At 51.4% G+C, this 23,430-nt stretch overlaps 2 protein-coding genes across 3 annotated transcripts; one reads left to right on the top strand and one right to left on the bottom strand.

Annotated features, from left to right (window-relative positions):
- Positions 1–1,039: 1,039 nt before the first annotated feature.
- On the bottom strand, positions 1,040–14,444 carry TADA1 (transcriptional adaptor 1). Of its 2 annotated transcripts, XM_066192044.1 has the most exons (8): positions 14,341–14,444; positions 13,950–14,041; positions 12,819–12,884; positions 6,947–7,044; positions 4,602–4,811; positions 3,493–3,644; positions 2,464–2,626; positions 1,040–1,482 (listed from the first exon to the last, which is right to left on the bottom strand). In XM_066192044.1, the coding sequence occupies exons 1-8, from the start codon at positions 14,412–14,414 to the stop codon at positions 1,330–1,332; spliced, it is 1,008 nt and encodes a 335-aa protein (XP_066048141.1). In that variant the 5' UTR covers positions 14,415–14,444; the 3' UTR covers positions 1,040–1,329. The 2 variants fall into 2 exon arrangements, with proteins under 2 accessions (XP_066048141.1, XP_066048140.1); XM_066192043.1 differs by lacking the exons at positions 12,819–12,884; positions 13,950–14,041; positions 14,341–14,444 and adding an exon at positions 11,391–11,476.
- A 37-nt stretch (positions 14,445–14,481) lies between these two features.
- On the top strand, positions 14,482–22,274 carry PRDX6 (peroxiredoxin 6). Its single transcript, XM_066192045.1, has 5 exons — positions 14,482–14,691; positions 16,580–16,736; positions 20,216–20,362; positions 20,989–21,135; positions 21,669–22,274. Exons 1-5 carry the CDS (start codon positions 14,600–14,602, stop codon positions 21,798–21,800), a joined length of 675 nt encoding a protein of 224 aa, XP_066048142.1. The 5' UTR covers positions 14,482–14,599; the 3' UTR covers positions 21,801–22,274.
- The last annotated feature ends 1,156 nt before the right edge of the window (positions 22,275–23,430 follow it).

The raw sequence follows: 23,430 nt of genomic DNA, 5'->3' as shown, positions 1-23,430 counted from the left end.
CCACACACCGCCAGACCTACCTACAGCTGCTCCCATCCTGCCAGGCCCTGCTGCAGTTGTGTCCTTGCCCTTCCCTGCTTCTTCATAATCCTAAAACTATCTTCTCATGAAGAGAGCCACCAATACCAGCCCAGACACTGCCTCCTGCTATGCCTGACTCCACAGCACATCCCAAAGGGGATGCAGGAAAGCCAGGAACACACAGCTGCACAGCCTCTTGTTACAAAGCTGGTGCACCATGAACAGTCACAGGAGTTATAAAGGAAGTTATAAAAACAGTAACTGGGAAGAAACATCAGGGATCTTCACCCTCCTCAGTCCTGGGGGTACAGCAGAGAAGAAAACTTCACAAGAACTATGACACATCTCCCATCCAAATACATTCCAAATAGGAAAACCAGAATGAAGCAGAACCAGGAGCTCCCCCTTTCATATTCCCCAGAAGAAGCTGTTTCAATTCCATTAATCTGGAGGCACGCTGAGTGAGTCACACTTCAGTAGGTATCTCCATGTTAGAGGTTAAACCCAGGTCATGCAGTAATTAAGACACTTTAATGGCATTTTCTTGTTATAACAAGCTAGTTCTCACAGCTGACTCAGGAATACAGTAGAGCACATGAAACCCAGAAGGTGGAATCTCTTCTTTTACACAGTGATCTGCACATCTCCCATGAGGAGGTGTGGCTGCATAATTTCATAATGAAGTAATACAAGGCTGCATATTTTTACAAGGAAATGATAGGAGACGTTTGTTCATGCTGCAAATCCCAGGGGTCTCCAACACCAAGACAATTCCCTTTTTGCCTTGCTTTGTCACAGTTTCTAATCAGAAGTTCCCCTGGTAGAAGAGGGACAGTGTCAGCTTAGAGAATTGCTCATCTTCACAAGAGCCCACCTCATAACCAGCTAATGAAAAGGATCCCACAAGCTGCAACAGAAGCTGGACAAAGCCTCTGGAGTCTGAGCTCAAGAGGGAAATTACCTGAGAGGGGAGGGCAAGGAAGCAGATTCTCCTCACAAAAGAAGACAAAAGCACACCTTGTTTAAAACCAACTCTTCCCACTCTCACATTTATTATCCCTAAAAACAGTCCTTGCAAACACGTCTTGCTTCTCTTTTCCACTTCAGTGGCATTGCTGCAAGTACTCCATGGCACGTGACTCTGGGGAAGCAGAGAAGTGTCCCACAACTCAGTCCCATTTCCATAGGAAAAGCTGACTCATAAATCACATCATCCTGGAGATGCTGACACAGGTTTGTAAGGAGCATCCGGATGACAAGTCCCGGGAGCAGGCTGGAGCCCCGTGAGGCTGGCAGGGCTGCCCAGCTCTAGCAGAGCAGGAGGCCCTCCTTGGTTGCCAGGCGCTGCCGGTGGATCTTGTCCTGCTGCAGCTCCTCGTGGTTTGGGTGCCAGAGTTTCATGACAATCCTCTCAATGTTTAGAGCATAGACTGTGTGTGCAGGGATCACTTCTTTGTGCACCTGGAAATGCATGTTGGAAAACAAGCTGCACGCTTCCATACACATTTGCCCATGTTGCCAGGGCATAACCGCCCTCTACCACAGGATGCTGCGGGTGCTGGCTCTGCAGAGTGGGAACACAGGGAGTCTCACAGGGAGAGCTGCTCCCTGCCAGCACTGCCACAGCAGCCAGCGCGGCACAACCACCTCTCACACCACTTTCTAAAGGAGTGCCATGTAAGGAAACAGTCATTTTGCTCTTGGGGTGGCAATCAATAATTGGTCATCAAAACCGTAGAAACAACAATTCTGACTAAACATGAGGCGAATGCTTGATTACAGCTCTGTGGTCTGTATCCACAGCTGTGAGACAAAATCCCAAGGCCTTTTCACAACAGCAGAGCTCAAGGGGAATTTTTCACAGCTAATTTTAAGACATTCAAAGTAGGCAATGCCCCTAGAGCTGCCAGAGAGGGAGGGAACCACAGCCATACATCCCCCCAAGGAAAATTCACCCGGCTGACCTTAAATGCCTCCCCAGGATTGGGGTGATCACAGCTAACCCACTGCAGTGGCCTGCATGCCAGGACCAAGTATTCCTCTAAGTAGCCAGGTGGAACATGAGGAGTAAGAAGGGCCATGCCAGGGAAGCTATTTTGCTGCAGCACTGTCAAGATCTATCCAGCTCAGTTCTGATAAAATCACTGCAGCCTTGCTGCAAAGGAAGAGTTCACCCATCTTGCACAGCTGTGAGAGAGGGATTTCCTCATCAGTTCTGTGACCAAGGGGATCGGAACAGGCACTAAACCAGAAGTTAACAGTGGGAACAAATCAATGCCAAAGAATCTGAGAGGCAAAGAAGTAAAGAGACTACGGGCAGAGAAAACAAATGGGGATTTGCGTGTAAACCACATTCCATGCAGGTAAACCACACCCAAGACTGGGCAGCCGGCACCGGGGCAGTGCTGCCTGTGACACGAAGGTGTGACACGACCAGCTTACCTGCAGTGCCTCAAAGAGGTCGTACATGTTGACGGGAGGCAGGGATGCTGGCAGGGTGTCCCCAGAGCAGGCCAGGAGCAGGGCTGCCTGCTGCTCAGCATCGTCAGGAGCGGGCGGGGGGGCCAGGCTCTGAGCCGCCGAGGGCGCCGCGCTGCTCGGGGGGCTGGGGGCAGAGCAGACAGAAAACATCCCAGTCACAAAACCAGCACCAGCTGTGGCCGTCACACAGCAGGCGCCTTGCTGTTCTGCACCAGCTGTGGCCCCTATGCCCATAAAATTATTTCAGCTCTAATAAAAATTTCTTTTAAGTTCCAGTTTAACAAGGAGTGTGGACTGACCCCCAGCATGCTCCAGCCCTGCTTAAATGGTCTTGGTTGCGCAACTTTTTTTACTTGCAGCCAATAGTTTCTACCCAGCATAAAAATGAAGGCACATAAAACTGAAACACTGGCTGTTAGGCAGAGTTGTTTGTAGTGCTGCAATCAAATCTTAAAACACCCACGACCTCCTGTCAACTGCTAGAAGCTGCCACAGACAAACAGAACTGCCTTCTCATACACAAATGCTGCCAGATGCACTTGCACAAACTCTTTGGCATTAAGACTCCAAACAGGAGGACCTCAAAGCCCTGCTAACTGAAAAGATGTGCCAAGAAACCATAAACACATCTGGATGCAGGAAATGACAGGATGGCAGTGTCCTGCAGGTCCTCACTGACATTTCAATCCTGCGGCACAACGGCTGTGTCACCAAAAAGGCAGAGAATTACTGAAGTTTCCAAAAAGCAGTAATAAACTGCTGGACAAGCAGAGGTAAGGGAGAGAGGTGTAACACTGCCCTCCAATCCAGTGCTGGGAAATCCCCATATTCTCACTCCCTGTTTAGCTGTACAATCCTCCATACCAATGCCTTCCTCGTGTGTGAAAGCAAGACACCATCAATACACATAAAAAAAAGAAACTGAGCCATGGAGTAATTCCAAGACTAGCAAAATCCACGTACATTATGAGTGTGCTGCCAGCTCCTTACCACTCAATTAAGTTGTTATAAGCAACAACACTGTTCTTCAGATACGGCTGAGGGTTGACATTGCTCCCAAAGGCATACTTGAAATGGCCATCCCTCAGACGATAGGCTTTCCTCCTGGATATCACAGAGGTCAGAATGTCCTTAAGGTGGTTCTGCAACGAAAAACAAATCCTGTGTCATGTGCTAAATTACTCACTCATGGCTTGAAGGGCCTCACCAACTGGCAAGACAGAAGCAGTCCTGCTATGACCACAAGGATGGAAGGGAACCAACATCTCGACAAGCCACAGGATGTTTTCATTATCCAACACTTGGATACAGAGAACATGGCACTTTGTGAGTAGCGTAAGCATCAGCCTGTGAACTACTTCAATGTGATGTCCTGCTTCAAATGTCAAAGGGGTGTCTTCAATGCTAGGAAATTCCCAACCTCTGTTTAAGACCTCATAACTGACATCAGATGTTACACTCGAACTGAAATACACACCCTGAAATGACAATCAAAAGCCACTCACTCATCTTTTTCATTTGCCTGAAAAGTGCTGGAGAAGGGAACAGTCTAAAAAAACCAAGCAAACAGCTCCTTAATTTGGCCTCACTCCCAGATGGGGAACTTGGGCTGGCCTCCACATGCTGAGTGCAGAAAACCATCCACACATCAATGCTCCAAGCAGCGGCTGTGTCATTCCTGGGATGTGTAAAGTGATGCACCACCAATGGCCAAAGCCAAACCAGGGCTTCACCTGCAGGTATCACCTGATCCTGTCCCTTCATGGCCAGGCCTGACACTGTGCCTGTAACAGATTGCTTTTTATAGCACTGGTCAAACTGGCACTCCCATTCTGTCCCGGCTTTTAGAGCGACAGGAGCAGCATTTTCTACAACAGCTACTTGAGCATGCCTGGGGTACTTGCAGGCCGAAGTCCAAAACTTTGTATCTAGGGCACAAGATCCTCCATTCTCACGTTACTCTGGGGCAAAAGGGCAACTGGAGAACAATCAGAGGAGCAGGCTTCCACCCCACGCTGGGGGACAATGCCCCAGACTGCACGCAGAGCCTTTTGCTGCTGGTGTAATGAGACCACTGGTGCCCCCCAGCCCAGCCTCACCTCCACAGCATAAACAACAGCTGTCACTGCCTCCTCGGTGACATTGTCCAGCCCGTGCTCGTAGGCGGTGACAATCATCCTTCCTTCCAGCTGGCCACGTGTTGGGAGCATCATGGTGTGAGAGCACAGCTTCAAATCATCATCCTCCTGAGGATCCTTTGCCACAAACTGCTGGGCTCCTGACAACGGGTTCTGAGGCTGGAACCGGTGCTGTCACGAGCACAATGTTAAAGCATAAGATAATATTCATTCAGATCCTTTGGTTCATCAAGGGGACATCCCTTCTCCAGTCAGAAAGCATACACCTACAAAAAAATCCTCAAAATTCCTCCCCAATGACTTGTGGCTGAAGAATTTGCTAAGTCAGTGTTGGTATCCTTTCACTGGACTTGTCCAGTAGCACCCCAAACCACCTGAGCTTTGGGCAGCCACAACAGACTGCAGCAACAAATTCTGTACACCACATCGAGACTCACCTGCTCTGGTCTGCTCTGTACCTCCCCACTTGCTAGATTTGTTTTATTCTCCTGGGAGTCCCCAGTGTGGTCAGTGACTGTCCTTTTTATCTCCTTTCACACTACCCAGGCCAGTGACTGGACTTTCACATCTCTCAGACACCTTCTGTGTTGAAGAGTTCCCATCTGTTTAGTCATTTCTTGTACAGAAAGGTATATTTTTACTTACTATCTGTACAGTTTCCCTCTAGATTCAAACCCATGATCCTAAACTTGTGTGATTGAGTCTTACATTTCTCTAATGCTTTAAACTTAGCCCAATTTCAGCACTAATTTCATACTCCAGCCTCCCTGTGTACTTTCACTACTCTAAGCAGAGCTGCGTTACAGAGCAGCCACTGAGATGGATTATGAGTATTTTTCAGAACTGACTCGGTTATTGAGGGAAAAAACTCATCACAGAACAGGAATTCATACCAGAAGGTGGCATTTCCCAGGCCACTTGTATTCCAGCACAAATCCTTGGCTGCATTGTGTCTCAGGCTCTGAGTGCCTGTGATGGCTCCTCAGTGCCCAGATAAAAGAGGGGAAGAAAGCAAATGGAAATTATTGATCCTTGAGCCCAGCCATACGCTTGGCCCAGCTCTAATCCACGAGGGAACAAGACTTATCATACCCTCACAGCTCCTGGCCCTCTCCTCTCCAGTGGCTCTGGAATGGAGATTGCTGCAAGGCTCTTATGGGGCACCAGGACAAACACATACTTTAAATATGAACAATGAATATGCAGCATAGTGGATTTCTCACATCTTAGTTTCAGGGGAGAAAGAGGGGCTGCCTTAGTCAAAGAACAGTGTGGCATTTAACTCAGAGTGAAAAACCAATCCACCCACTGCTGATGTGAAAGCAGGTTTCCCTCCCCATAATTCTAAAGATTTATGCTTTCATTACAGGAAAGTCACATGCCTGGAAAAAAAGACCTTCAAAACGTAAGCAACTCACAAGAGGAATGTGGTTTGGGAGAGCAGAAGCCAACTGGAATCGACCTGTGGTCATTCACAGCTGTTATTCTGAGCAGTGAGGAAAACATTACAAAACACCAAAGCACTTCCAAGTTCACACTGCTCAGGAATTCCACGAGTACCAGACAAGCCCGTTAATCACAACATGCACTTACTGCCAAGCATTCCTGAACATGTGTACAAACACACACTAGAAATCTGGTGTATCCTCGGGGTAGTAAGTCAAATTCTAAGGCTTTCACTACACCACAACTTACTGCTCAAACTCTCATCTACTGAACTCAAGAGTTACAGCGAAGTTTTAAGACATGCAAAGTAACACAGACTGAATTCAGAACATCACAATTCAGGTTGCAGCTGTAAGCACTGCGAAGTAATTCGACAATTTCTAAATACAAGGAGCCCTCAGCTGGCCTTGCATTCCTTTGGAACACTGCTCTGTGAAGAACACACAGAGTGCCCAGTGATAGTCCCTAGAAGGGCACTGTGCGCCTTATCAAACCCCGCCTGCTGAAGGGAGTGCCTCATCCCAGACCCCTGCCACACCAGGCCCCCTGCACACTGGTCTGGCAGCACACAAACAACTGCAGAATAGGGGTGTGACAGTAGTGGGTGGATGTACAAAGCCTTCGCTGCAAACTGAACTGCATCTTGCACGTTTACGTACCACCTACCAGAAGACAGCACCTTTGAAAGGCATTTTCAGTTCTGAAACACCTTAACCTTCTGAAAACATTACACCCAAGGAATATCCTGCTTCTAACCCTTTGAGAGTTAGTCACAGAGTTCTGTCTGACTGCCTGAATAAACAGTAAATCACTTGCTTTAAGGATTTGACAGATGTGTAACGAGAACCACAGACACCTACATCAAACTTTTGGCGAACCGAAGAAATCTTCTTCTTCCCTTTGGGTTTTCCAGGTTTAGTTGCAGAACCACCTGGCCATGGCAGAGATCCAGCACCTTCTACAAATTGAAAAGAAAACAAACAAACAAACAAAACAAACAAACAAAAAAAAAAAACCCCAAAACCACTCAGTTGGTGTTGCTGATTCAGGGTCCCTTAACATTTGACCCCCGTTAAGGCTTAACCCCAAATCTACAGCCATAGCACAGAGGAAGGTCTTTTGAGGGGAGAACACTTTTGGTAGCCCCTCCCTGCCTTTGTCAGCCCCTTGCTACTTTGACTCACTCGCAACACCCATGACTTATGCAGCAATTTCTGTCCACACACCACACAAAACCCATGGTGGAAGGACAGTGATAAGCACAGCCTGTAAGAAAATCCAAGAGCTGTTTGTTCCATCAGGAAGGTAAGAGCTTGCCTGGAGGTGGGCTCTCCTCTCACCCACTCCTGGATCAGGTCAGATGCTAAACCATGTGAAATGAGCAGTCTGCCTCCCCAGTTCCCCTTTTGCTTCAGCAAGCTTTGTCATGGATCCTTATTAAACATCACAGCTGATTGTTCTGTTACACTGGAGAGAAGGAGAGGAGGGAAGAACTGCAGAGGCCACGGAGCCCAGGAGCAGAATGTGACTCAGGAGCAAACAGGTGAAAAAGAGGGTCCTGTTTAGGACCAATAAATAAGCGCATTTGGTCACATCATCAGTTCAAAAGTCCACTGAATGGTGTCTGCGCTACAGCAGGCCAAACCACTTCCTGATAATCACACAGCTCTTGGCAAGGACAGCCTAGCAAATTTCCTGCTGACTGGTTTACAGCATCTGTAAGTAATTAATTGCTTCAGGAACATTGGCTAAGGACAGCACTGCACTGCATGTGTGTGTGTGTGTGTGTGTGCGTGCGCTTGCTGGCAGAACAAACACAACCCAGAGACTGGACAGCCCTCTCGTGGCTACAGAGCAGCCTCTGCTGTGTGCCTCCAGCACCCTCCTCCCCCAGCCTGGCACTGCAAGTGAGCATCCTCCTCCTCTGGAGCAGAGCATGCCCTGAGCACATCCCACCTCCAGGGAGCTCAGACAGCTCAGCTCCAAAGGGACTTCAGCTGCCTCCAAAGCAGAGGCTGGAGCTCTGCTGCCAGGCAATTCTGACAGCACAGCAATGTCCTGGACATTCCCTGGCCACACCTTAGCCAGAATTTGCCATTTCCTCTAGACAGGGACAAGAAGTGACAGCAGCCTTTCCACATCTCACCAGCCACAGCCTGGCTGGCCTCACTGAGCACTAACCAACACCCAGGTGGTTCTCTCCTGCTCCCACAGTTTTCACCAGCTTCACACCGATCTGTGGGTTGATCTCTGGCTGTCCCAACTAAGCTCACTTTGCTGTAATCAAGAATTAACTATGATTAATTTGCTGTAGTCAGGAATTCATAAACACAGTTATACCACAGCCCTGTTTGTGAGGAATGAGGCTGGCTATAAGTCTTTGCCTTGGGGGAGCTTCCCACATTCATGGCTGGAGCACAAGCACCACGTCCTCTGCTATGGAAAAAAAAGAATTCTAACAGGATCAGGCTCAGCTAGAGGATTCAGGTGAAGTTTTTTGAATGGTCAGCTGCTAAAAGGGATTAGAAACAACCTACACACACAGATGGCACATTCCTCCTATATTAAAAAAAAAAAAAAAAAAAAAGTTGACCAAGAAGTTCAGCTACACCCTATAGGAGAGGTGGAAATGCACAGCATACAAATCCTGTTGTCGAAATCCACAGGTCGATTAAAGAAATTAGAAAATAATAAACGAAAATCCCCCCCAAAAGTCATAAGGCTGGTGTCACTGCAGATGAATACACCACAGGAGAGGCCCTAATAATGGAGCATAGGAAACACTGTGGAGAACCACATCAAGTCTCACACAGCTCCTTCACAGCCTCGTTTGTGACCAGAGAAAGTGCAATGGATGGAGATGGAAATTGCAAACGCCCTTTTCTCTGACAGTGTTCCACAGATATAATAGGTTACAGCCAAGTCTGAATTTTTAAAATACCTTTTTTTCTAAATCATAAGACCGTAGCTTGTAAATTAAGTGGCAGTTAAATTTTTAGGCTTTGACAGTAGATCTGAAAGATGCAACTTAATTAAATCTCAACAAGCACATTTAACAAGAACTTGGCCAAACTCAGCTTAAAACAAGAAAAAGGTGAGATACAATCTCGTATTCCCCACTATAATGAGCCCATAGCAGAATTTTTGGTTCCTTTTCCAGGTTTTCATATTACCAAGCCCGACTTGCACTAGATGAAGAAAGCAAAATTTCCCTCTAGCATTCTAAGAAAACCAGTACTTACCTTCCTGGCCACAAATGACAAGGCTGGGCTGGCTTCAGAGATGTCCACAGCTTTTATGTAATCTTGCTACCAAAGGAATCAGACCTTAACAAGCCACAGCAATGGCTGCTGCTCTGCCTTCAAAGATCAGCAATAGATAAAAACCATTTTTCTAGCAGCTGCCACATCTCTGCACCGCACCATCACGATGGTACCAACCATCCCAGAGAGAGCCTGTCAGGTTTGTCTGACACAGTACACGAGGAAAGGACAAAGATACAGAGAAAGTCACCACAGAAAGAAGCAGACAGAGAGAAAACACACATTTCCTGTTTACTTGATCTTCAGTTTGGAGGGGGTTATTTGTTTTAATCTTCTTGCAGGAACAAGGGTTTTGGTCAGGTATTCTGCTGATATTTAGTTGATGTTCTGCTGACAAAAAAACTCACACTCCCATTTTCTTACTTTTTATCCCTTCTCAGTAGTCTGGAGAGGAGCAAACACAAGCAACTTGAGCCAACCTCAGAGCTGAAAGCCCTCTAAGCAAAGCATGTGGACAAACCTGACGAAATAAAGCGCTCCTGGTATTCCAGATGAGTTCTAAGTCACTGAACCATCTTTTAATTGGCTCCAGACTACTAACTAAATTAAATCCTTAGATCACTAACTCAAGTGTTTGCAGTTGTTTCAGTTTTATTGCTAACATTTAGCTAAGAAAGGAGGGAACAGTTCAGGTAAGAGGCATATTGACTCAAGAAACCTTGCTACCCTGAGTGCTTGCAACTGTCCAACAAACAAGGTCAGCTTAGTGAGCAAGCCCACGCAAGGTTAAGAAAGGATTTAAATCCTGAGTTCCTCTTGATGGAATTATTTGGGGAAGAAAAAATCCCAGTGTGCTGGTTTGGGGTGGAAGAGGATTAATATTTTCCACAGTAGCTTGCACAGGACTATGTTTAGGATGTGTGCTAAGAACAATGTAGGTAACACAGGGATGTTTTCATTCCTGCAGAGTACAGAGTCAAGGGGTTTTGTTTGCTCCTGAGCCCATCCCGAGGAGCCTGGCAGTGCACAAGGACTTGGGAGGGGACACAGCCAGGAGAGCTGACCCCAGATGGTCACCCTTCACATCAGAACAGACAAGGCTTGCACCACCAAGCCTTAAATGTCCCATGCCAGAGAGGCTGTGGAACTTGGATCTGAAGCTGTTTGGGTGACCAACAGCCTGAGCAGAGGAGAGGGGGAAATGCAAAGCACCCTCAAAAAGGGTGACAATCACCAAGTGCTCCCTTAAATCCCAGGTGAAACCACTACTACAAGAGGCAGCAAAATTGGGATCAGATGGGTTTGTTTGCATGGTTCAACACATACTATAACTGCTCCTGAAAAATAACATTTTAAGGATGGTTCTTTCCCCTTGTCTCTCACATGAAGGTGGAAAATACATGCCTCAGTAACCCTTGTGATAGCGTGCCAAGTGCCTCAAAACCACTTCTTTAAAGTTACTTATTTCCATGAATCATGAAGTAAACACCTTCTACCCAAAAGACAGTGGTTGAGACAAAAGCCTGTTAGCTTTCCATTCTTACATGGAGGGGAAAGAAAAGAGAGAGAAAAAAACCAAACCACAACAGAAAACTAGCAAGTGTAAGACTGGCATCTAGAGGAAGAAATCTAGATGTTAACAGCTCGTATTCCACTCACACTGCACTTTCATGGGCTTGCATGTACAACCCTACACCACACACCTGATAGTGAGATCTTGCCTGTAGGAGATCCACCAGTCAGTGGCCCAGAGAGAGGTACCTCAGCACAGATCAGCTCCCAAATCACTGGGAGACTCTGCACTCATCTGAGGACTGCAAAACTGAGCCTCTAGAAGGGACTAGCAGAATGCACTGTTAGCTCCAGAGCACCAAACCACATCTTTAAGACCACACACCCAAGGTTCAACTGATTTATTTCAAGCTGGCTTATGCAATCAGTGCACACAGTGCCAGCCAAAGCTTGCCTGAAAGCCCTGGAGGTGACCAGCACTGGGAAAGGATCCTGACCAGCTAGGTCACCACCACATGCTGCCACTGACCTGCTGAACCACTGCAACCAGGGCTCTGAGGAGAGCAGCGGCAATGGGACATGATAAAAAGACCTCCAGAGACCTGAAATTAAAGAGGTCAGGCAGGAAATAATGAGCATATGGAAAGCACCTGTGGAGCACCCTGCTCTGCGCTGGAGCTCCTGCCTTCAACACCACCCTAAACAGCCTTGAAAAAGGGACACCTGGGGGAGTTTGCTGACAAATCCTGACCAGACTGCAAGCCACAACTAAGCGGCATAAAGAGACTGGATATAGAGACAAACGGCATTCAGCTGAGCATAGAGCAGGGATAACAAACCCCCAACCTCAGCCACATGGCAAGAGGCTCTGCCTCTCAGAAGACCTCTGAGCAGCTCACTACTGAGCTCAGAGGACAGGCACTGTCTCCCTCCCCCTCCTCGTTTAGCTCAGCTGCTCCAGGTGATACCTGGGGGAATCACTGTGGTTTTTTATAATGCAGCTGTAATTACTTACTCAAAGTTAAAAGCAAGGAGCAGCAGATTCAGACACAAGCCTTCTGATTTACATGAGTCCAGACCCCTAAAGGGAACGAGTTTAGGACACACAAGGTGTTTTTGAAGTTCAATCAAGAGCAAACAAAGCAAGTTTGGAGGTAGGGGCAATTAACATTTAATTAGCACAGCTGGTAGAGTTAAGGACCAGCTCCAACACAAAAACTTGTGGGCATCCATGAATTTTGCAGGCATTATTTCCTCTAGCTACAACAGGTATCTCAGTAACAGGTATTCTCTCTAAAACTCATCTCTCAGGTCTCAGCCCATGTGAGCTGCAACAATTTTCCCTCCCTTCCTACACAGCAGTTCCACATCTGGAACTGCAGCTCAATTTTGCCCTTGCTACCACAACCCTGGGTTGAGAGCTCTTTTGAAGACCCAACAAAACACACCCTGCAACCCTTCTAAACACTCACAAAGTTAAAATGTCAACTATCTGCAGATGACTGGGTTCATTGGTCACAGCTCAACCAAGGCTCCCTGTCAGCACTTTTCTATCAGATACCTACTGGTAATCAAGATCAGTCAGGAATACTCAGCTCGCCACAATGACCAGGAACAAAGTCCAGAGGGGAGAGAAAGAGCTAAACAAAGCACACAAACAGAAAGCTGCATCTGCCTTCACCCTCCAGCTCGCAGCAGACACCTAACCCAGAAATCAAACCAGATTATCACAGGCAGCAATCCAGCAGCAGCCTCCCCCCAGGCACACACAGTTCTGCCATAGAAGCATCTCTGCTGAAATCAGCTGGAATACTATTTGGCTACATTTTTACCTGTGTGGCAAAACCCCCAGGAGCATTAAGGCTGAGAACACTGGGGTACTGTGCACACACACCCTAAACACGAGTGGCAGGAACAGCGTTACACCAGGTGTTTAATGAGGCTTCTCAGGACTCACCTGGGGCAGAAACCAAGATCTGGCATCGGGTGAGAATAGCCAGGAGGAAATCATTGTGAGAGTGGACTGTGGAGAAAGAGAAAGAGCTCATTAGCAGCACATCAGTGCCCAGGGGCACCCCCTCAAAGCCATCCCAAAGCAGCTCCCTAAGCTTTCCCACTCTTGTCTTCTCCCTGCTTGCTCAGCTGATTTTCAACTTAAGTTTTTTTGAGAGGTTTTCTTCTACTGGGCTAAGAATCTACAACTGCGACAACAACACAAAAGATACTACACCCAGCACGGAAACAACTAGGTCACTTCTCAGTGTTATGAACACACAGAGAGTGTTACAGCTACTTGACAAATTTGGTGTATTCACAAGTCAGAGGAGCAGCTCTCCCTCTTGCCCCGCAGGCACCCCACTGCAGTGCTTTTGGTTTTGCTGGGAAATCCACCAAAATGAGAACCAGCCCCACAAAGATGAAGTCAACTCGAATAGGTTCTAATAAAACTGAATTCACTGCAGAGGTTTTCTGGAACACGGAGTAATTGCGCACTAGAGAAAGTGAAAACAACTTCAGAGGCAGGATCAGAGGGTTACGGGATCCTTTCTGGAGTCTGAGAACAAAAAACTCCCTGCCCTTCCCTACAGGGATCACAAACGTGGAAGCCAGGAACCCCCACAATGAACTCAGCAACGCCCACCCGTGTTTGCAGACACACAGAGGAGCCAGGATCGAGAAAACAGCCTTCAGCACTCCCACAGGCCAGGAAGGACCTGCACGCTGCAAACGCAGCCAGGCGAATCCAGGGCTCCCTCCCCTGCTCCAGGTAGACCCAAAGGGAAAGCACAGAAAGGACCGTGTCTCCACGGTGACATTAAAAAAAAGGCTTTCCGGTGGCTCCAACAGCGCGTTTCACATTTTTAACACATGTGCACAACGCCAAATTGTCTGTCAGTGCCGGGGACACACGGGGACTTTCCCCATGCCGGCCAGGGCACCTCCCAGCGCTTTAACCCCATTGCTGCCGGAGCCCCGGCCACCGCTATTGCCCTCAGCAGCATCGTCCCCGTTCGGGAAGCACCGCGGAGCCTGGAGGAGCCTCCCAGGCCTGGCAGGGCAGGGCAAGGAACACCGGGCGTTATTTTACCATTGTCTTGCGTGAGAAGCCTGCGCGCCTCCAGGTCAAACTCCTCCTTACTGATCTTCTGCTTGAACCAGAGCTTCAGGTTGGCCCAGTACCTCGGGAAGAGCAGGGAACCACAGAGTCAACTCGGTTGGAAAAGACCTCCGAGATCATCGAGTCCAACCTATAAACACCACTGCGTAAACCGGACCGAGGGCCCCTTTCCCCGAGCGCCTCCGGCGCCGCGCTGACCCCGGAGGAGAAGCGCCGTTCCCGCAGCCGGCAGCAGCGCCGCGGGCTCGCACGGACTGGGCAGAAATGCGAGGGGCCGGGAGGGGCCGGGAGGGGCCGGCAGCGCACAGCCCCGGCCCAGCCGGGTCCGGCCCCGCTCCCCCCGCTCCCCGAGGGCACTCACTGCTTCACGTTCTCGCCCAGCGCCTCGCTGAGGCTCTTCTTGGCCGCCTCCAGCTCGCTCACGTAGGTCGCCATCACGCCGCGGCCGCCTCAGGCCCGTCACGTGGCCGCCGCTCACGTGGCCGCCGAGGGGGCGGCGGCGGCGCGCAGGCGCAGAGGGGGCGGCGGCGGCGCCGGGAGTTGTGTGGGGCGTTGCGTCGGGAATTGCACCGGGAATTGCACCGGGAATTGTACCGGGAATTGCACCGGGAGCCGCGGTCATGCCGGGACTGCTGCTGGGGGACGAGGCGCCCAACTTCGAGGCGGACACCACGCAGGGCCGCATCCGCTTCCACGACTTCTTGGGAGACTCGTGAGCGCTTGGGGATGCGGCGGGAGCGGGGGCAGGGGGTGCGATGTCCGCGCCGCCGGGGATGCCGGGGAGCGGGGACGGAGCGGGGCCGCTCCCGGCGCTCCTTCCGCCGGGGGGAGCCCCGTGTCACCGCGCCGGGCACGCGGCACGCTTCCAGGGCGTGCTCCAAAATGCGGATCTTTCTCGTGGGACCGGGGAGCTCGGGGGGCCGGGCAGGGGGGGATTCCCGGGGAGCGCGGGGGTCAGAGCCACGGAATCACTGGGTTGGAAGAGACCTTCAAGACCCTCGAGTCCAACCCGTGCCCCAACACCTCAACTAAACCATGGCACCGAGTTCCGCATCCAGCCTTTTTTAAAATACAACCAGGGATGGTGACTCCACCACCTCCCCGGGCAGACCATTCCAGTACTTTATTATACTTTCCGTAAAAAAACTTCTTCCTGACATCCAGCCTGTATTCCCCTTGGCGCCCTTCCCATCCTCGCCGGAGGGCGAGCCGAGCCCCCGAGGAGGGGAAGCGGCCGAGCCCGCGGCACGGCGGGGCCGGGGACCGGCTCGGGTGTCGCGGCCGTCCCGGGGGCACCGAGGGATGCGGTGACAAAGCTGGAAAGCCGCGTGCCCTCGGGCAGCGTTCCCGCAGGACCTCCGGGCTGCTCCGTTCCTGACACAAGCACGGCGTGCTCGGGACTCGCTCCCGGCAGCGCTTGGCAGGCTTGAATCGGCCGCTTCTGTCGGCAATTGTGAGCTTGAGCAAAGGGGGGGGAAAAAAGAACGCTCTGAGCTTCAGGCCTCCTGAAACTGGCTGTTCCGGCCTGGTCACACGCGTGGCACCTTTCTCCTCGGTTTGTTTGCTGCTGTTTATTCAAGGAGCGTGGTTATTGTGTGAAGAGCCTCATGGCACCGGTGGCAAATTCCTGGTGAGCCGTGACAGTCACACGGCTCTGGCGGAGCTGCAGGGGGCCTCGCTTGATCCCTCCAACGGCATTCCCAAATCTCTCAGACGGGAGTTGCCCACCACTGCTGTGGTGCTGGGGGCCGGGTGAAGATCGGTGCAGTGGGATCTGTGCAGTTTGAGCTGAGAAATGGTGCAGCAAGTCTGTGGCAGGGAGTTTGAAGTGCTGGGGGTGGCTTTGCTTTAGTCCCTGGGAAGTCCCGAGAGTCTTTTTTTGCTCCAGCCACTCCTGCTGCCTGCCGGGCTGCATCGCTGCCTTTCTCTGTGCACTGCTTCTTACCTTATGTGTGAGGTGTAGGGTTAGTATTTGCCTGCTCTAAAGTCTTAAAATCCATTGCTGCCAAGCTGTGGGCGAAAGTGAGGTGGCTGTGTCATTGTAACAGGAGCTACAACGTGATGTTAACTTCTGGCCTCCCCTGCTAGTTGCTTAATTCTTACCTTTTAATGCATTTAGCAGCTCACAGCAGCAGCTGCATTAAGGCTTGGTCCTGTCCCATTCTTTTGAGTTGCACGACGTCCCTGTGTGTGTCCCTCCGTGGAGATGAGGTGTAGAGGGTAGTGGCCAGGCTCGTGAATCAGCGACCGTCTCTGCAATAAGCTGGCTGGCACTTGTGTCCCCTCACACGTGGGGACTTGGGGCTACAGTGTACACGTGGCTCCCCCAAATTTCCTCACACGGCACCGTGTCCACCTCCATGTCAAGAACCATGGGCTATTCCAGCATCTCCTGTAGGATCCTGGATGGAGAGTGGGGAGCGAGGTGCAGGGAGTTTCTCAGAGCAGGGCTTCTCTCATGGTAGGGAAGGAAGAGTTGCCAGGGCAGGATTTCCTTATCAGGGAGACGAGCCGTTCCTGCACTCCACGCCGCGCAATCTGCGCAGCTTTTTGTCTGCAGCTCAAACCAGAACAACAGCTCTCCTTCCCTCCCCTTGCAGGTGGGGCATCCTGTTCTCCCACCCTCGGGACTTCACCCCGGTGTGCACCACGGAGCTGGGCCGGGCGGCCAAGCTGGCGCCCGAGTTCAGCAAGCGCAACGTGAAGATGATCGCGCTCTCCATCGACAGCGTGCAGGACCACCTCTCCTGGTGCAAGGTACGGGCTCTGGGGAGGTTTCAGGGGGCACCTTTAACCCCTTAGCCCTTTAGCTTTAACCCTTTAACTCTTTAGCTGAAAGGGTTAAAAGGTGTGGAGGTGATGCCGGAACCTCAGAGGAAGGCAACCTATCCACAGACCCTCAGGAAGTTCTGTAATAAAACAGGAAAGGAAAAGAGGCAGCAGAAGTGAGGAGGCGATTGCAGTTCATGCTTGGGCATGGAGGAGAAAACAGAGGACAAACAGAGATATGTTAAACATAAAACCACAAATGGGATAGTGTTAAATGTAAAATGAACGTGAGGGAGTATTAAAATAAGCGGGGAGTGGAACAACTTGGTGAAGGAACTTGCAAGGAACTATGGAAAAGCTACAAAAGCAGCCTGTGTGTGCTGCCAGGGAGAATGGTTCCAGGGCTAGAGGTGGTGGGGGTCTAAAATGAGTATTTCAGGCAGAAATGGCCAGAGTGTAAAAATCCTTGGGCAAATTACCTGCCACTCTCTTAGCTCTTAAAATTGGGAATGTTCTCACGTATTTTCCAGGGCTGAGAGGTACATGCAATAAGAGGCATTAAAGGTGAGAAAATTCTACACTCACTTGGACATTACTTCATGACTGGCTGGCTTTAGAAATTAGCTAATTGCCTTATTGCTTAAATTGACCTTTGCACCTGAGTGGTGCATGGCCAGTGTCCCAGCAAGCCTCAGACAGGCCTGGGAAAAGCAACGTACAAATCCCAGTAAATGAGATTCCTGTGCGGCTCAAAGTGGCTGAAACCAGCAGTCAAATTAGCAACTAACATGTCATTAGACGTAACAGAAAGTTGGCTTTGTGCTTTTGTGAGGGAGACTCATCTGCTGGTTGGCTAAAGTGAAAGTGTTAGGGTGGTGCTGACTTCTACAAAGGCTTTGAATTTGCAAGAAGCTTTTCAGTGAAGTCAGCTCTGTGAAGGACAGGCTCGTTCTTGCAGGAAAGCAGTAACCTGTGGCAAGGGAGGGAAGTGCTGAGCTCTCTCAGAGCCTGCAGAGATGTGTGGGGTTCAGCAGACTCAGGTGATCTGAAAAAGAGATGAACAATGAGCTGACTCTGCTGATCCTGTGGAATTATTCTGCACAACCTCAGGTGAAACGAGGAGAAGTTGCAGAACGGGCTCTCGATGCTGGCTGAGGGAGGGCAGAGCAGGAAAGCCTTCCAGAAAAACCACGGAGAGGGCAGTGATTCAAGCTGTGGTGAGCTTTCTGTGAGGCTGGGAGAAGCCTTGGAGACAGAGGTGTGGAAGTGCCAGCTCAGCACCTGTCAGAAAGAAACGGGTGAAAATCCTCCAGAGCAAAAGGTCCAGTTGGTGAGGACAAATCCACAGAAGGCTGGAGTGTTCCATCCAGCCCGTGTTTCACTGGATTAAAAAGTCCTAGGAGTGAGCAGAACCCTCTGTGCAGCATTCCCAAACACATCTCTGCTTTCTGTCTGGATGAAGCTGCTTTTACCTGGAGCACAGCCTGCAAGGAGGCAAGTGGGCAAGAGGGGTGGCTGAAATCCCGCATGAAACAACGAAGAAGCTTCTTCTTGCTTTGCTGCCAAATTTCAGTGGGCAGATGGGGCCTGGAAAGGTGGGGCCAGAGTGCAGCCAATAATCCTCGTGTCACTTTGTGCAGCTGTGCTTTCCAACCAGAGATGTCACAGCTATTCTTAGCCCTCCCTGGCCAAAAAACAGAGGCTTGCTCCAGGGCTGGGAACTGTAGCTCAGCCAGGGATTGATCCCACCCTCCGACCTGCCCAGCCAGGAGGTCGCTGCTTCTCCAAGGGCTGGATGAATGCCTGAGCTCCTTGAGCTGGCCTGGCTGGCACCGTGCTGTGCATGTTTCAGAGGTTTCAGTGCTCTCTTTGGCCACTGATACCTGCACCTCGGTGAGTCGGTGGTGAATAAACCACTCCTGTGATGTCTGGTCTCAGCTTGGACTCAGAAAGCAAATTAGTGACCTGGGAAGTGAGTCGTGGGTGTTTCATTGCAAGAGTGTGGTTTGTGAGGCTGTTTTCTAGGGCTCCCCAGGTCATGAAATAACGTGCATTTTGGAACGAGTTACAGTCCATAGGATTCAGATATTACTTCTCAGAAAATCCCTTCATCCTCCAGCCCCTGCTCTAAAGAGGGATGGGTGGGTCTCATTTGCTGATGTCCATCTGCAGCCTCCTGTGACTCTGTGGAGCGTTCAGCAGCATTTCTCCTCAGCTGAACTCTCCAGCTCTGCTTTCCTTCCCTGCTCTGCTCTGACAAGGCAGGTTGGCAGGACAGCAGAACCGATTCCTTGCTTCCTTCCAAGGCAGGCCTGACCAAAACCCAGCCAAGATCAATGGCACCTTTTTGCAGAGCCCTGGTGACACAGAAAGGCCTGGGGAGGAAACAAGCAAAGAGAAAAGCTGGAAAGGAAACATTTGGCCACGTGTGCACCACTTGACCTGCTTGCAGCATCCTGAGCAGCTGGGGCAGGGCTACAGCCCCTTTTGTCAGCACCAGCAGCCATGGGGGGGCTGAGGAGAGGTGCAGGAGCTGCCTGCTTTTGCTGCTGTTGGTGTGCTCTGAGCAGGGCCCAGCCTGCTCCCCCACGTTCAAAGCCTGGGGAAGGCAGAGGGATTTGTACATTGAGGGTATCAGCTGAGCTGGTAACGTAGCACACAGCGTGAGGGAGGCTCACAGCAGCATTGCAGTCAGTTTTGTCTCCTTGTAGCATGAAAAGGGTGGAAGGAACAGGCTGCCCTGTTCTGGGGCAGGAACCTTGAATTCTACTTGCTTTGATGCTGGCAGCTGCTCTTTGGTGCTTGGGCAGGCTCCTCCAAGCACTGCTGGGGCTCTGTGTGAGGTTGGCACTGCAGACTCCAGGGATAACTTCAACGCTCTGGTCGAGTCCAGACCAGTTTGGAGATGCTCAAAATACATTTTATTTGGTGTGTATTTGTGAAGCAGGTCCAGTTTGGCCTAGTCCAGGGAGTAACCTCATGAACCATGGTCACAAGGGAGAGCCTGCAGGGGTGAGGAGGGGGATGGTTTTCTGCCCCAGGCATGGTTCAGAAAGCACCTGCACTCAGGCTTCCACTCTAGTTTTTTGAGAGCCTTTATTTAAGTAAGCTGTGAGTGACTCACTGCCCGGAACTGGTCCCTTGCACAAGACCTGTGGCGTGTTGGACCTTTCTTTGTCAGCTGTAGCATTGCTGGTTTGCTCTGCCACCAGGGAAACAATTCCTTAGGAGCACAGTCCAGTTCAGCTGCGACACCAACACTCCTGGCAGCCCAGCCTGGTACCAAGGCTTCTGCTTTGTCACCTGGTTTCTGGGAACTTCATGGAAGGCCATGAGCCCCTGGCTGTGCTGTCCCAGCCTGAGACCTTGGGGCCAAGCAAGTCAGGAGATCCTGCAGCCTCTGTTTCTGCCTGGCCTCTGCTGCTGTGGTGGTGCCACAGGAACATCCCATGGCTTTGTCTCTGCAGGACATCAATGCCTACAACGGGGAGCAGCCTGCGGAGAAGCTGCCCTTCCCCATCATTGCTGACAAAAACCGGGAGCTGGCCGTCAAGCTGGGCATGCTGGACCCGGATGAGCTGGACAAGGATGGGATGCCCCTGACTGCTCGTGTGGTGAGTGCCTGTCCCCACAGCGCCTTCCACAGAGCCTGGGCAGTTACCACAAGGCATGCCATCCCCTCCACTGGTGGCCCAGCCAGTAGCCACTCTGCTCAGCGGCCACCTCTTCTCCGTGGAAGAGGTCTCCGTGGCTGCACGTTTCTGTAAAAACCGTTTGCACGTGTTTCTTTCGCCCAGCAGTACGGCACCGTGGCCTGCTATCCTGCCCTGTGGCTGTGGGGCAGCTTACCTTGATGGGCATGGTCATTCTCAGGATCTGGGAGGACTTCCTTGGGCTGGAACCATGGGTTGTGTCACGGCGACCCACCGGTCCTGGTTGTGGCTGTCCCAAACTAATTTTTGTCAGTGCTTCATCTGCTGGACTTTCCCTCTTCCCTCATGTGCTTGCACTAGAAGGGCACAGGTAGCAAAACAAGCTGGCGTTGGACCAGGAGCTCCCAGAGCAAAAACACATTCCCTGGGCATCAGTTGTTCTCTAGATCCCCTCCATGGCATCTCCCCTGGCCCAACACCTGTGATCAAGCGGCACCTAGGAAAGGAAGGAGCATCAGGGCTCAGCAGATCCAGCAGAGCAGTCAGACAAATGTGCCCAGCTCCTGACACTGTCTCTCTGTGCTCAGGTGTTTGTTTTTGGCCCGGATAAGAAGCTGAAACTCTCTATCCTGTACCCAGCCACCACCGGGAGAAACTTTGATGAGATCCTGAGAGTGGTGGACTCCCTGCAGCTCACAGCATACAAGAAGGTCGCTACCCCTGTGGACTGGAAGGTGAGGAGCAGGCCAAAGCTCACAGCCAGGCATGGAAATGGCAGCCAGCCTCCCTTGGAGGGGGACCCACCGGGTGGGGGAAGCAGCAGCTGGAGGCAGCCTTGCCTCTGAAGGCTCCTGTTTCCTGCAGCATAAGCTCCCAGTGGGTTGGGCCAGCCCACCCACCTCCCAGGAAAGCAGACCTTGCCCCAAGGCTTGAAATCAAGGGGGAGCCAGCACCACCTGTCCAGGGGTGCCCAAACAATAGGACGGGATGAGCAGACTGGGGCAAGCTGTGCCCCGTCCAGTCCAGCATCGCGGAGCGGCTCCAATCCCCCCCTCCTCACTCCCTGTTCCCATGGGAGTGCCATGGCTGTGGGATGCCACTGGCGAGGCTGGCAGATGGCACAGCTCTCCCTCTGGACATCTCCCGTGTCTCCTGGTGTAGCTCCCACTCTGCCCTCACTGCTGGCCCCAGGCACGGGACATGCCGCCCCTCGTGTCCAACCCTGCCAGCTCCTCACGGTCCCCGTTTGTCCCCGTTTGCTCCCCAGCCCGGTGACAGCGTCATGGTGGTGCCCACCTTACCTGACGAGGAAGCCAAGAAGCTCTTCCCCAAAGGAATCTTCACCAAGGAGCTCCCGTCGGGCAAGAAGTACCTGCGCTACACCCCGCAGCCCGAGTGAGGGCTCTGTCTGTCTGTCCGTCTGTCCGTGCTGCTGGGACGCCGGAGCCTTCCCGAGCCCAGCTGCGATCCACAGCCTCGAACCGTCACACTGCTGGTGCAGCACCAAACCAGCCCTCCTGTCCCTTCCACCCCCACATCCCCTCAGAACTAAACCCCGGGTGTTTCCCTGCCTCGGACCAGCCCTGCAAGGACGAAATGAGCAGACCAGTGGGGACTCCGGGGCTCCTGCTGTGGTGTCTCTCCCGTTTGGTCCCGATGCGTGGTGAGAAGGGGCGTCCTGCTGGCTTTGGGGGCTCCGAGCTGCTGCGTGCCTTTCAGAGCAGCCATCTAACCTTTGGTCCCGTGAGTAGCGGAGGAGCTGCAGAGCCGAATCTCTCACTTCTTAACTGCTTTCTCATCTCTTGCTGGAAGGGGATTGTTTCCAGGTTTTGTGGAAGAGGGAATCAAGCAAATAAACTGACCTTCAGTACTACCCGCTGTGTCCCTTTCCTGTGTTGCCCGTGGCCACGCAGCCGGGATTCGTGCCCGAGCTCTGGAGGGGGGTGGCAGCAGCACAGACTGCCCTTGTTCCTGCTCTGCAAGGAAGGCATTTTGGAAAGACAGGTTGTCCCAGGGCACACGGTCTCAGACAAGGCTGCTGTGCTTCCCCTGCTGAGAAGGAAGAATGTGCCTCAGCCTGGCCTGCCCTTGGCTGCTGGGCGGAGGGTCCTTCCCTGCTCCTAGGGCATGAGCAGGCACGACAGGAGCCGTGCAAACTCCGGCCTGCTCCCCCACACCTCCATCTCAGGGATTTGTCAAGAGATGAGCAATGTTTTAATATAACAGTAGGAAAGAAAGCTGCTCACTGAATAGCTCATAGGCTGCTGCCAGCATCCCTCAATGCCCTGCACAGGCAGCAACGCTGCAAAGGAGCAGCTGTTAAAGAGATCAGCTGTTAAAGAGATCAGCTGTCTTGGGGCACAAATGTACCCGCCCAGCAAGTGGGGACTGGCAGGTTGGATGTTGAAGGTGAGCAATGCATCAGATGCAATGAGATCCCCCTCCAGACTAAACCTCAGGCAGCACCCGCAGCCCTCTTTCATTACCCTTCCCACCCCCCCCAAAAAGGGGTTTATTAATTTTTAATTGCCTTCAGGAACGATGCGGTGAATATTGGTGTATTTCCCCAAATGGCTTTTAAATGAACCTTCATTATGAAACTCCATATATTATTCCCATGTGTTATGCTGACTGGAAGACAGGAGCAGTTGGTCTCTGGGCTGACTTTTGTCCTCCCTCTTCCAGTCTGCAAGAAAGGGAAGGGGGAAATCTACAATTTCAAAAGGGAAACATCTTTTTTTCTGTGTAGCTTTTCAGCTTTATCAAGCTGGGCAGCCTTCCTAGTCCCCATGGCTGGGCTGCACGAACTCCTGGGTTTCTTGCTGTTCCCTCGCTTTGATCTGGTTTCCTAAGGGAAAAAGGAACGTCTGCCCCCTCCAAGCTTTCCAACCAACTGCCCAGTTTTCTGGAAGCTTGAGGACACAGCCCCACGGCAACCTTTGTGCAAACAGCCTGCCCAGAGCAACTCCTGGGGAAGGGCACCGCAGGACCAGCACAACCTCTCTGGACACCACAGAAGCCACCTGCAA

The sequence above is a fragment of the Chamaea fasciata genome, unplaced genomic scaffold (assembly GCF_029207755.1).
Source record: "Chamaea fasciata isolate MVZ Bird 193981 ecotype frontalis unplaced genomic scaffold, bChaFas1.0.hap1 SCAF_10, whole genome shotgun sequence".
In the NCBI taxonomy this organism is placed as follows: domain Eukaryota; kingdom Metazoa; phylum Chordata; class Aves; order Passeriformes; family Sylviidae; genus Chamaea; species Chamaea fasciata.
This window is presented reverse-complemented; position numbering and strand designations above follow the sequence as displayed.

Excerpts from the sequence above, each read along its gene's own strand:
- TADA1 (XM_066192044.1), bottom strand. The coding sequence starts at position 14,414 with ATGGCGACCTACGTGAGCGAGCTGGAGGCGGCCAAGAAGAGCCTCAGC. Across the intron at positions 12,885-13,949 it reads GCTTCTCACGCAAGACAATG|TCCACTCTCACAATGATTTC; the intron begins GTAAAATAACGC and ends CTTTCTCCACAG. Across the intron at positions 7,045-12,818 it reads GATCTTGGTTTCTGCCCCAG|AAGGTGCTGGATCTCTGCCA; the intron begins GTGAGTCCTGAG and ends TTCAATTTGTAG.
- PRDX6 (XM_066192045.1), top strand. The coding sequence starts at position 14,600 with ATGCCGGGACTGCTGCTGGGGGACGAGGCGCCCAACTTCGAGGCGGAC. Across the intron at positions 14,692-16,579 it reads CACGACTTCTTGGGAGACTC|GTGGGGCATCCTGTTCTCCC; the intron begins GTGAGCGCTTGG and ends CTCCCCTTGCAG. Across the intron at positions 16,737-20,215 it reads ACCACCTCTCCTGGTGCAAG|GACATCAATGCCTACAACGG; the intron begins GTACGGGCTCTG and ends TTGTCTCTGCAG.